The sequence below is a fragment of the Candoia aspera genome, chromosome 7 (genome assembly GCF_035149785.1).
Source record: "Candoia aspera isolate rCanAsp1 chromosome 7, rCanAsp1.hap2, whole genome shotgun sequence".
Lineage (NCBI taxonomy): Eukaryota > Metazoa > Chordata > Lepidosauria > Squamata > Boidae > Candoia > Candoia aspera.
In genome coordinates this window covers 7,222,618-7,236,162 of record NC_086159.1, presented here as the reverse complement: position 1 = coordinate 7,236,162, position 13,545 = coordinate 7,222,618, and the positions used below count along the sequence as shown (strand labels likewise).

The 13,545-nt window shown below is 43.9% G+C and overlaps 1 protein-coding gene across 1 annotated transcript in view; it reads right to left on the bottom strand.

Annotated features, from left to right (window-relative positions):
* Nucleotides 1-10,535, bottom strand: part of EXOC4 (exocyst complex component 4) — a 387,317-nt gene extending 376,782 nt beyond the window's left edge. The window contains exon 1 of the mRNA XM_063308928.1: nucleotides 10,440-10,535. Coding sequence (XP_063164998.1) covers nucleotides 10,440-10,525 — 86 coding nt within the window. The 5' untranslated portion in view covers nucleotides 10,526-10,535. The remainder of the gene's footprint in view (nucleotides 1-10,439) is intronic.
* Nucleotides 10,536-13,545: the final 3,010 nt, after the last annotated feature.

Sequence of the window (13,545 nt, the reverse complement as noted above, 5' to 3'; positions counted from 1 at the left end):
AGAAATCTCTAACAATAAATAGAAGGCAGGTACACTCACTAATTTAAAGTTTTTGACAAGTTATCTCCAAGCAGTAGCATTTACTAAATGCCAACTACCTTGTTTCAGGATGCAAAAGCTACTGCATCCAAATATGGAGAAAACAAAAGGTTAGAGAATTGGGGAGGGGGGGAATCAACAGAAGTACATAAACTTATCCTTCTAGAGCCTAAAGACAGTATTAATAAAAACTAATTTAAAAGTATTAATTAATATTATAGAGTATTATCCAAACTATCCATCAGTTGGCTGGAACTCCCCATCCAAGACGCTACTTTTTAAAGAACAAATCAAGATCCATCTCCAGTATTTGGTCAAGCGAGAGGTTTTTAGACTGCAGTTTCAACAATACCCTTTAGGCTTTAATATTTATTTATTAACTGTGATACAGAGCATTGAAGCCACACTCAGGACAATATTCTGCTGAAGAATGGCAGTGTCCTTGCAACTCTGACCCAAGCCACAGCCAACTAACCTCAGGTGATGTCAGTCCCCCCAGGTAAACCAGACAGGAGACACAACCAGATGAGCTACTTCTACTTTATTGTAGGACTACATTAACAGACTCTTGAAAGTCTGAAAGCACTAATCTCCTGCCGTCCCTTTCTACTGCCTGCCAAGTTAGGGCAGATCCTTTCTAAGTTTCTTCCTCTCCATTACTCAGTTGCAGGCTCCTCCCCCTTTTATCTGTTCATTCCCTAGGCAGCATCTCTTCCCCCCACCCCGTCTTCCAAAGTCATTCTCACATTCCATTACAGGTGATCTATGTCCATGATGGTTATATCAGGAGCAGCCATTACATACACCATTCAGTCCGCCTTTCTGGTAGCTGGCTTACTATCATTTCCAAGACCCCAGCAGGGTCACCCAAGGCATGAAGTTCATCCCAGCTGCCCCACTGAAGCAAAAAGACACCTATACTGGGCAGCAATTATGGGTAGATGCCAGAGGCAAATAATAATTCTAATTACAACAGCAAAGGTACCGTTTCAGACTGCACAGGAGGAGGCAACGGCAAACCACTCTTGTATTCCACCAAGAAAACCACATGGATAGACAATATAAAACGACTGACAATATAGTGCCGGACAATGAGCCTGTCATGACTGCCTATTCAAATCAACAACCAGACTCACACAGAGGTCTATGGAAATCTAATTTAATGATGAATAGTATGCAGGTTCACAGGCAAAGCTGAGAATACCAAAAGCGCAGGATTTCTCCCAATTAAACCACAAGCAATCCCAAACCGCTTCCCCCATTGTCAGTAAAACTCCGTTCCTCTGCAGATGTTCAAAACGGTTGCTGGCAATCTCCGGGTAATGACCTTGGCCAGGCAAGACAGCCCAAACATGAATTCCTTTGCACTCCCATCATTCACCTCCCTGCCTGGCACAAACTAGCAGCAGCTCCCTCCTGTCCAGCAACACGTGTCAGCGCCAACATGGCATGGAGACTTGTTTCGAGGTTTCAGAAACATTGGAACAGGAACCATGACAGAGCCCCTCAGGTTCTTGGATGGCACTCAGCAGGCTATTGAGGAAGAGCTGAGAAGCTTTTGGGGTGCTAATGGCATTTATGACATGGCTAGATGAAAGCCTTCGGGGCGTCTAGTTGCTGAGGTTGTCAGGCAGGAAAAGAAATCTGAAGCTGCAAAGACAGAATTACAGTGAGAACATGGAATGTAAGAAGCATGAACACAGGAAAGCTCAACAACAGTGAGAGATGAAACTAATCACCCTGACATCTTAGGTATCAGCAAATTGAGATGGACTGGAATTGGACACTTTCAGTCAGATAACCCCACTGTCCACTACTTAGGACTTTAAAAACAAAGAAGAAATTCCATTGCTTTCGTAGTCAATAAGAGCACAGCAAGTACAGTACTTGGTTACAATGCAATGACTGAATATTATCAAATAGACTTTGCAGATAACCCTTTAATATGACAATTATCGAAGTTTATGCTCCAACCATAATACAGAAGAGGAGGAAGCTGATGAGTTCTATGATCAAGTTTAATTTGATATTGACAGAACATGCAACCAAGATATGCTGCTTGTGATTGGAGACTGGAATGGAAATTCAGAAATATTAAGGAGGGAAAAGTTGTCAGACCATAAGGCCCAGAAAATTGAGAAATGAAGCAGGACAACGTATCTATTTCTGCCAACCCAATGATTTCTTCGTTGCAATTTTCTAACAGCCAAACAACACCTACATATAAGGACATTGCTAGATGGAATAAATAGAAATCAAATTGACTATATTATTGGTACATGGAGTTGCTATAAAGACATGGCCAGAGGCTGACAGTGGAAGTATGACTGGGCTTCACTTGCTTAAAAGCATAAGACTTGAGCCAGGATTGGACCAAGGATCCACAGAGCCCAGTATCTTATCCAAACTGGCTTCTGGGAAGCCCATCTACGGAACAAGCAAGCAGAGTTTCCACTTAACCAACCGGTACTTAAAAAGCACTTTACTTCTGAAACTTGAAGGTTACATAAAGGCATCATACATCAACTTCAGTAGCATACTTTTCCTCCACAAATCTGTCTCATTTCTAAAATCATGCAAGCTAAAGGGCATTATCAACATATTAAAAGCATAAAAACTTGCAGAGAACAGCTAGTAAGACTGGAAAAGTGGAGTTTTGCTGAACTTGCAGGACGTTTTGGTGAAAAAAGGAGCAGGAGAGGAAGCGATCCTTCATTCAGACTCTCCAAGCCTGTTGGAGGGAGTGGCAAAGTTTAGAGGAGGATATAAATGGGGGGGGGGGATTCCTCTTTCTCTTCTCCAAAATTTTGTTTGTGAAAGTGGTATAGATGGAATTGGCGCTGAGGACAGATGGGGGGTCTAGTGAGCCAAGCTGGTGTTTGTAAGCCTCAAACTAAATACCGGTAGAATGACATTATATTTCTTCACGGGCTTCTTCAAGGGTTTATCAGGTTTTCCATGCATTTTATCATTCCAGATGTTCTTCCCTACATGACCTCTCAACACAGCATATCCTCTCCTACCGTGTGTGGAATTTACTGTCGTCAGATTCCCAGCCACCAGTGTAGAGGGTTTTCAAAGGAGGCTGGACAAAGAAATGGAGGATCTGACTACGAACTGCTGCTTTGCTTTACAACCATTTACAATGGCTCTGAACAGAGGTAGAAGCCTTAAATACCAGCTGCTAAGAGCAATAGTGGAAACAAGCTACCACTTTTCTGTCAACGTGTCTCCCCGGCACCACGAGCTTTCTGAATGTTCCTACATGAAACGAAATGTTGCGTCAGATGGGTGACTGGCCTGACCCAGCAGGGCAATTCCTATGGCCTTACTATTGCTAGCCATTACCTTGCCTTTGGGCCATGCGTGTCCTGCCCCATCACGACTGCCAGCATCACAGCAAGATGGTGATTCAGGGAAGGGGGCGTAAAATAAGATCCACAAAGGGGGAAGACCTGGAGCAGAGTCTGTTGCAACACCTGGACAGGACTGCGGGTTCTGGCCAAAGATTACCGGCTTGGCTCGGGGCTGATGGCTAAGCACTGAGATGCCACGGCCCTGTCCTAGATAAACTCTGTGGCTATTATCACCCGGCCAGAAGAGCTTTTCCAGAAGTTCTGCCAACATCGCATCTGGCTTCCAGGAGGGCTATCCCCCCATCCCACCAGTCCCCAGTCCCTGGCTTCTTCTGAGCAGGCAAGAGAATGAGGAGTGAGGTTCAGGTTGTGGAACATTTCCCTGCGTTGAGGCTCACCGGAGGAACCCAAGTACAATCCAAGTTCCGCAAGGTTTAGCAGGTGAGGAGCAGGATCAAAGACCGAGGGTAGCATTTGAAGAGGGCATCTTAAGAAGGAACGTCTTGAGGGAGAGTCCCGCCACAAGACTGCTAAAACGGCATATTCAGTAATCCAGAGACAGCAGGGTAGGTAATTACTGTAACAAGAATTATAATTACCTGAGGGACCGCCTCATCCCCGTTACATCGACCCACCCCACCCGGTCGTGCTGCGGACCCCGCCTGCACGAGAACTCCATCTGGCGGGGTCCAGGAGGCAGGCCTTCCCTGCGGCAGCCCCCGCCCTTTGGAACACTCTTCCCCCGGAAGTGAGGCTGGCCACCTCCCTTTCGGACTTCAGGAAACGATTGACGGTCTGGCTTTGCCACCATGCCTGGAGTGGGGAGAGGAAGAGCCACTCTTGGGGTTGGTGGGCTCCTTAGTCCTACCGAGGCCGGTCTTGCCCCCCTCTGGGTGGTCTTAGATCTCCCATTACTCGGATCTCATTACATTTCATATTTATTTGTTGATACAGATATTTGTAGATTAATGATATTATTATGATTTTATTCATTTTAAACTGTTTTATTGTGAACCGCCCAGAGTCCCCCGTATGAGGGAGATGGGCAGTGATAAAAACATGATGTTGTTGTTTATTCGTTCAGTCGCTTCCGACTCTTCGTGACTTCATGGACCAGCCCACGCCAGAGCTTCCTGTCGGTCGTCAACACCCCCAGCTCCCCCAGGGACGAGTCCGTCACCTCTAGAATGTCATCCATCCACCTTGCAAAACATGATAAATTAATTAAATAAATAAATAAATATAAGTAGTGCCCTGCAGAAGTCCCGAGCCAAGCCGGTAATCTTTGGCCAGAACCCGCAGTCCTGTCCAGATGTTGCAACAGACTCTGCTCCAGGTCTTCCCCCTTTATGGATCTTATTTTACGCCCCCTTGCAGGAGCACCAGGTCCTAACTAGACTGTACAACTAAGCAGCACTATTCTGCCTATGCTTCCAGTTTTCAGCAAATGTTAGTGAAAGTGCATCAGCTTTAGAAAAGGTTTTTCACTATGGCCTAAGACACAAATATTTTTTATCTTAACTTCATGTAGAATCAAGTCACCAAGGACAACTGCTTTATTAAAAGTTGAGAAAAGGCTGGAAGAACTGGGTCTGTTGCTCAGTATGTTTCAATATTCTTCTCCTACATGCTCCTGGTTTTAAAGCAACGAGCATCCATTTTAATTTCCTTTGTGCCATTTATTTTTTGCAGCTAGCTTTGGACAATAAAATTAATAGGTCAGCTTTCATTTTCAGCCAATTTCGCTTTCCAGGCCTCGTACTGTAGCTCTTCAGCCTAGCAGGGCCTTGATAGCAGACACTGCAGGAACAAACATCCATCTAAGAACTTATTTCCATCGATTTCTTTTGTATTCTAAATGTCAGAAGTTATGAGATCAGTTTTCATTAACCGTTCTGTTGTGTGATATTTTGAGTTACATTTTTGATGTAAGGTACAGCTAAGGATTACCTTGGGTTAAACCAGAAAAAAAACATTCAAAAGGAAGGGGTTCACTGATTCACACTGAGCTCAAAATTCCTATATGTTTATGTAACCAAAGGCTAATCAACTGCACATAAGGAATCATTTTCCAAGTTTCCACCAGCCGGGTAGCTCACCTATTACAAAAATCAAAGAGATGAAAAGATACGACAGCTTTACATCTCAGATTTGAACACGACAAACCCAGTTTAAATCCCAGCTGGGACCTTCATCTGGGACCTAACCGAGCAGTAGGCACCCTAAATTGCTTCACCGTATATTTTGGGTTTAAAACAAGGTAACTGTTTATACTACCCTTTTGAGGGGAAAAAAGAGACAGAATGCAAAAATGTATAAACTGCCCAGAGTCCCTCAGGTGGGAGGAGATGGGCGGGGACAAATTTAATAAATAAATAAATAAAATAAGTGTGTGTGTGTGTGTGTGTGTGTGTGTGTGTGTAAATGGAGCTGATCCTCAGACAACCCTTTTGTATAATATAATTCATCTTGAAGAACAGAAAACAAGATAGTGCATTTAAATTCTCCTTATTTAGCAAGAAAATATGGATGACTGAATTATTCAAGGGAAGGATTTTTTGCAGGGAAGTCTAGTAATTTGTATGACCCTCACAAGTTATTCTCAGTACAAGTCAAATCATTCTGTGGAGACAGAAGTTTGTGTTTGTATTCCAATAACTCTTATTTATTTCCTGTTAGAACACATATACACCCCTTATATTGATTACAGCAGGATATCAGATCCTTTTTTTCTTCTTCTATTTGGGAAACCATGATTAAATTTAGATCATCATAATCAGAATTTCTGATATATTTAACCAAGCCTGGAGTTCCAGCTTTGATGGGTTTATTAAAAATCTTGTTCCCTGCCTCTTAACTTGGGAGACGATGGACTACATTCATTAAGATACCTGAAGTTAGCATTTCTGCTTTACTGAATACCCAAATTAAACACATCCGAACTTCACAAACACAAATTAAATTATTCTAAGCCATCTACTCTCATAAGTGAGAATCTCTGCACAAACACTGGCTGTCAGCATGAATTTATTCCAGCAAAAGTCTGCGATCACAAGTGCCATACCATCCACCAACGTTTTTTAAAACAATGTTAACATAACAGATACACAGTGCAGATGGAATGTCATAATACACTGTGAGTAGGCAGGAACAGCAAATTAAGCAATGCTAAACAACGAAAGTTGGAAAAGGTTGAAATCAGAAAGAAACAACGTGGGAAAGTTCCAGCCTACTCACAAGGCGTAGCCAGCACAGATAAAATCAGTTAAAGACCAGTTTTCTTCTAAAGTAGCAAAACCAACAAGACGCAGAAAGTCATCACAGCCTGTACAGTCACCTTCCAACGGAAAATAGCTGAATGTCGGTCTTAAAATGTGTATGTGCAGTTCAACTCTGCCTGCAGTCAGCCTTCTGCCCTGCAAATCAGAATTCCTTCTGGTAGATGGACAGCTATACAAATCTGTTCAGTAAATAACAGACATAGGCTGGATGCGCTTGACATGCATCATGTATTTATTTAAGCAGAAAAGTCTCCCTGAGCTCTATGGGCTGCTGTAACCCACCTTCCTGAACTTGGTGCCCTCCGGTGTATTGGGATTACAGCTCCCAGAATCCTCCACCAGCCATAGCTGTTGGCTATGGTAGCTAGAAACATTGGGAGTTGTACGCTGGGGAAGGCCACTTTATCTTGCCTTTTGGATTTTACTTAGATCCTTACTGCTGACTTAACTTTACACCATACTAACTGTGCTACCATCATTCCCATCACACAGCAGATAAGCCCCTATCTCAATTCACTTTGATTTTTACTGGGACCACAAAATGCAGATAAGAGAGATTTCTTTTTGTTTTCTTCTTGCACCCTCTATGGAAACCTGCCCCCATGCTAGCTCTAAGAAAAGCACCCCATTGGCATCAGTGGGATTTTTCCCCAATTAGTTCTTGGAGCAATGGAGCTAGCTGAGAGATTAGAATCAGGAAAGGAAAGCTATTACTCCCTTCCTCCCACAACCGTTGTGTTCACACAACACCTACGACCAACTGAAGAAAATCTTTACCCAGCTTAGGCTGGTGTGCCAGGTGCCACCATTCTTGGAGCAAGATGTTCTGGCACCGGCCACTCATACCCCTATTGTCTCAACCTTTGATAATGTAAAGCTTAGTAGATGGGGCTACCTTTGAAGATTACTCAGAAACTACAATTGGTTCAACATTCAGAATCACACAAATTTTGCAGGAATTGCATTGGTTACCAATAAGTGTCTGGGTACAATTCAATGTGTTGTTTATGACCTATAAAACCCTTTATGGCTCAGGAAGTCATAAAGCTTTGTTATCTATGGCCCTGTTTTCTCTGATCAGAATTTGTTTATCCTGTAGAGGTACCTGGAAGATGTGCTTAAGGTTCCCCTTACTGAGAGGTCACAGGGATGGGGTTCAGAAAAAAACCTATTTCTATGTCTGCCCTGACCTACAGAATATTATCCCCCACATCCTGAAGAGAAATGCTGTAGTGGTGGGTTCCTGCACTGGGCAGGGTGGACTATGTAATCTCCAAGATCCTTTCCAACCATGACATTGCCTGATTTTATGACATTTGATAGAATTCTTATTGTTCTTTCAAATGCACTGTAGCTGGCCACAGATTAAGACTTGGGAAAACCTGTTCATCCTTTCCAATTCCCTCAAAAAGTCTCCTTTTACCACTACAGTTCCTGAGCTTCCTTACTTTTGGTTCAGATCTGATCCACATGGTGAGCCAAGATGGCTGATCCTCACTGGCACGTGGCAAGGGAAGAAGCATGATCAATAACACCTTTTTTTGGTGCAGAATCTTAGTATACTTTTTAACACATAAAGACTACGCAAACCTGCCTTACTACAGTCCCATTGTGATCAAGTCTTCAGAAAACTGTTTGCAGTTCTTTGGCAAAATAAAGCAGAACAGAAGATTTTCCTGACACTCATTCTTCAGAAGACATTGTGTGCTATTAGCCACTGGCTTCCTTCCCCAACTACTTGAAAGTAGTTGACAGTGGATGTGTGACAGTGCACGCTCCAGAGCATCGCACATCAAGAACAGTAATCAAAAAAAGTTGAGATCCAACAACTTAATCATCACAGAGCACAAATAACAAATGACACTCCCTGGAAAGACATCAATGCATCTCAACCAGCCACCAAGTAGAAAAACTGCCTGTCAGACTCAAACATACAACAATTATTTATTCATTTGTTAGATTTACACTCCACCTTTCCTCTACAAGTGCAAGCTGGAGTTTGCAAGTACTACCTCTTCCAATTTCCCCACAACAAACTTGCAGAGCAAGTTGAGCTGAAAGGCTGCAACTGGCCTGAATTCACATCATGGGCTTTTGTAAATTGGGGGCAGGGACTTGAACCTATAGAACAAACCTGTGAGGTGTAGTAGATTGGAACAACCAATAAATAAAATCAACAAAGAAAGTAAGACATGCCAGGGAGCCCTTATTTTATTTTTCCACCCTGTATGCCACTGCAATCATATAGCTGAGTCCCAAAAATGATTTAACTTTTTATACTGTTTTTATTCTACCTTTCCTTCACTACCCCACCTTAATCACTGAAGTTCTTCCCCACACACATCGTCAAGGCAGGTTAGCAACATAGAGGGCAAAGTAATGATACAAACTGAGTGAGATCAACCACGATTCCCTGCTCTCTTTTTTACCCTTGGCTTGATTCCTTTTGTTTTTAACTATGCTAAGCCAGTTTTACACAACAACTTCTTGAGCTAAGCCAGTTTTACCCAACTATCTCTAAATGATGCGGGGAAATGAGTTGCCACACATTTTGGGTTATCACACCAACAAAAATTCAGCACTGTGTTTCTGAGACAGCCCTACAGCCATAAAAGGTGGGTTTAAAAATAAAAGAATGGGAGGAAGATGGTGTAACTCCAAGTTTTTCTCCTGTTGACACATCTTTGTGTCCAATATGGGCAATGTACACAAAAAGGAAATGAAAACATTGTTTAGAACAGATTGTGTAGAGGGAGACCCACACTCAGGGGCTACTACTGAAGAGGCTCTGCCTGGCGGGGCACCCCACAATTTAGTTTCTTGGGGTGATGCAACCATCAATGATACAGGTAGTCCTCATTTAGCAACTGCCTCATACAGTGACCACTCACAGTTATGATGGTGATGAAAAAGTAACTTTGCAACCAATCCTCACATTTACAACCTTGGCAGGTCTGTAAAGCAAAGGGAAGCTGAAGTAAGACTGTAAACACAGTCACAGTTTCACTCAGTGACCGCTTTGCTTAACAACCAAGTTGCCAGTCTCAATTGTGGTCATTAAACAAGGACTACCTGTAATTGTAAATGAGAGGCTGGTAGCTAGAAAAAGGGCAGTCTTCAGATAACTTGGCCCCAAGTTATCATAGTTCCATAAACCAAAAGCAGCATGATAGGTGTGGATGATGGGGAGTGTAGTTCAACAACTCTCATGGGCAAGACCAAGTGGCCTTAGAGCAGCCCCAAAGGGATTAAACCTCAAATCACCTCCCCCACCCCACAAATACGCAGCAGGCAAAGCACACCCTGCCTGATGCTTTCCAGATCCAGACAGGCTGAAAATCATGAGGTCGGTGGTCCAACACTCCTACAAACAGCCATGATGAAGAAAGCTAGTCCTGACCGGCCCAGAGAGGCCAGATACTTTGGGGGCACCGTCTGAGACAAGCGTCCCCGGGCGCTGTTAGATCTGCCCATGACCCAGCCGCCGTGTTCACACAACACATTTACCCCGGGTCCTTAACTAACCCACTTTCAGGGTTTGCACAATATACTTAACCCCAAGCTAACCACGCTGGGCAACAACCTGTTACAATCCACGAGCCTCACATGTTACGCGAATGCAGCCCCTGACTACTGACGCGGGCTGTGTGAACGCATCCCGGGGTCGCGCGGCAGCGAGCTCCCCCTCGGCCTGCCCTGCTGAGGGGCGACGCCTTCTCCACGGCCCTCGAGCCCGCCCTGGAGGAGGGGCGGCCGCCGCTACCTGATGACGGAGATGAGCAGGCCGGAGGGGTCCTTGCTTTTGCTCATCGCGCTCCTGTATCTCCCGGTAGCCTCAGACGCCGCCATCTTGGCTCGACCTCCGCACTAAGGTCGGCCGCGCCCCGCTCGCCGCTTCCTGGTCAATCGGCGCGCACGCCTGCCGCCAACCGCCCTATCGCGGTCGCGGGGAGGCGGGAAGTAGGGCCCGCCTGACTCCGCCTTCCCGCATTGCACTCTGGGGCTTGTAGTTTCCCACGGAAGAGCAGGTGAAAGCTACTTGCCGCCAGGGATGAGGGCGCCGGAAGGATGCTGGAACCGCCCAGGTGGCAGTGAAACGGGTTTATCTTGCCCTTGCAAGCCGAGGACGGGATTAATGGGCCGTTGCTTCCCATCCCTGTTGCTTCAGGAGAACAGCTACAATGAGAATAACACTGGTGGCTTCTGCTGTCACTGTTGCCAGCCTTGATGGTGTCCTTGCAATGATTCGTGGTTGTTTTTTTCTATGGAGAAAATAGAAAAATGAATTTGGGAATATGTACAAAAATATGTACACCCTGGAGAAGATGCTGATGCTAGGGAGGATGGAGGGCAAAAGGAAGAGGGGCCGACCAAGGGCAAGGTGGATGGATGATATTCTAGAGGTGATGGACTCCTCTCTGGGGGAGCTGGGGGTGTTGACGACCAACAGGAAGCTCTGGCGTGGGCTGGTCCATGAAGTCACGAAGAGTCGGAAGCGACTAAACGAATAAACAACAACACAAAAACACTCCATGATTCTAAAAGGAAATGTCTATACTGCATTATATATATATATATATATATATATATATATATATATATATATATATATATATTCCTTCAAAACAATAGGACAATCTCTTAATTAACATGTCCCCAGGATAATTTCGGATAAAAGTGATTTTGGCTTAATTATAACCATGATCACAATACAGCATCAGTTTGCATTGTGCTTTGTGGAGTATCAAAAGCAAAAGAGCTTGCAAGCTAAAATTTTGAGACAGATGAATAGCGGAAGGAGAGAGAAATGGAGGAAGGGAAAGAATTTCTTTCATTTACAATAACAATGGGGTGTCAGGACTAATGGAGATTGTGTGGCTTCATGGAAAATGGGAATTTTGAGAAGATTTCCTTTTGTTGGAAAGTTATTGTGGGCAATTTCCTGTTTAGTTCGCAGCCAGCATACTCCCAGTCAGTGTGGGAAGAGAGGGAGGGAGGGATTTCTAGGGCAATCTGATCACCAAATGAAAAAGAAAACAAAAAATTGCATTTGCCTGGTTTGAACAACTTGTTTAGCTTGATCATGAATCAGCACATTTTCTGGATGTGCACAATGCACTGAATCATAAACTAACCAAACGTGCTGGATTTGCATAACACACTGAGCTACAAGCTAACCACAGTTAATATTAAATAAGCTCAGCATGTTCTGCCAATGAAGCCACTAGGCCCTTTTAACTGGCAAAGTGAAGTGCCATATGCAAAGCCAACTCTTCTGTACCTAGAGAGATCTACCCCCAATTGCTGAAGGGTGGAAAAGCTTTTGCTAGATTTCAGGCATGGGAGGGCATTCCATCAGCATTCTGAAGCGTGCCAGTCCTTTTTCATGGTTTTAGCTCCTGTGCCCTAGGCATAAGCCATATGCTGAATCAGGTTTCTGCAGAGATGCCACCAATCCCATTCAGAATCTGTGGCTTGCAGCGTTCCATTTCTTTTTCCATAAATGCATCCGCATCAGCATTTTCCCAAAGGTTTCTAAGTATCCTTGGCATGTAATGTCTGCAGTCAATCGACAAAGATGCGATTAAACAATGAAAGAAACGTTCATAACCGCAGGCTATACGCTTATTGCTTTTTCCCTTAGAAAATAAAAGTCAATATAGGTTTTATTACATCCTTTCCAGTCCCTAACCTCCTCACTCCTCACTGACAGTCATGTTGTTCACCCTTCTGCTGCTATTGATTATTTGCTCTTTATCTTTTTGGATTCATGATCTGTTATGAATCCTACTTATCTAATTTTAGTAGCTCTGAATCTCTGAATGCTGCAGGGTTCATGCTGTTTCATGGGAATGGACATATTCTCCTCTCCTATAGCTGTTGTTTTCTAAGGAACTCATCTTTGCATCTTCTGACTCTGCATCACTTAGCTCTAACTCCACCCCAGCCCATCCTGGCACTTTTCCCCTCACATCATGTAGGGGTGTGTGTGCAACTCTTTTCAAGTAAGAGGCAGTGCTTTGCCTTTGATTTATATGTCAGGAGGTACACACTTGAAACGGTGTGTGTATTGATCTACCTTTGTTAGTCTAATCTGCTGGCAACCTTTAAACATGGGTTTAGCACTCTGAAAAGAAAATTAGAACTGTGTTCAGAAATAGTCTGATAGACAGACTGGAGGTGAAACAGAGGCTATGAGAAGCATGGTGGAACACTCACTTCACTCCACACCCATTCTCCGTACTTATGAACTGTCAGACAAGCTACTTTTGAACATGGGTCTAGCACTCTTGTGAAAGAATACCACACCCATGTTTATCAAGTCCTACATGGTCTCCTTATAAACATGGGTGTAGCATTCTTTCAGAAGAGTGCTAGACCCATGTTTATCAATGGAATGGAATGCACCAATCAGGTATTACATGGGCAGATGCCTCTGCAAAACCCAGCTGCCCAGCTTTTGCAATTCAAACCCAAATGGCTTGATAGGCAGTTAAGAGTGGTAGGAAGTATGATCCCAGCAGTGCAAAGTGGTCAATAGGAGCTGAACAGGGTTCAACCACGTGGTTAGCGAGGTATGCCAGATATGTTCAATGGCAGAAATTGTGTCTGGAGAAGAGGGAAAACACTACTTTAGAGGTAGGACAGATATGGATGGCTTTAAGCTGCTACAGATACCGTCTGGGGATAAGATGAAGGCAATGTGATGAGGACATGGCAGAAACAAAATTGTTATCAAGGCATTTTTGTGCCATTGTTAGGAACAGGTAAGAAATAGTCTTGAGGACATGGATCAGATTTTTATGCAACACATTGATATGCAGTCAACCAGACTCATTCATGAAATTTTTGATGGGGGGGCCAGTGAC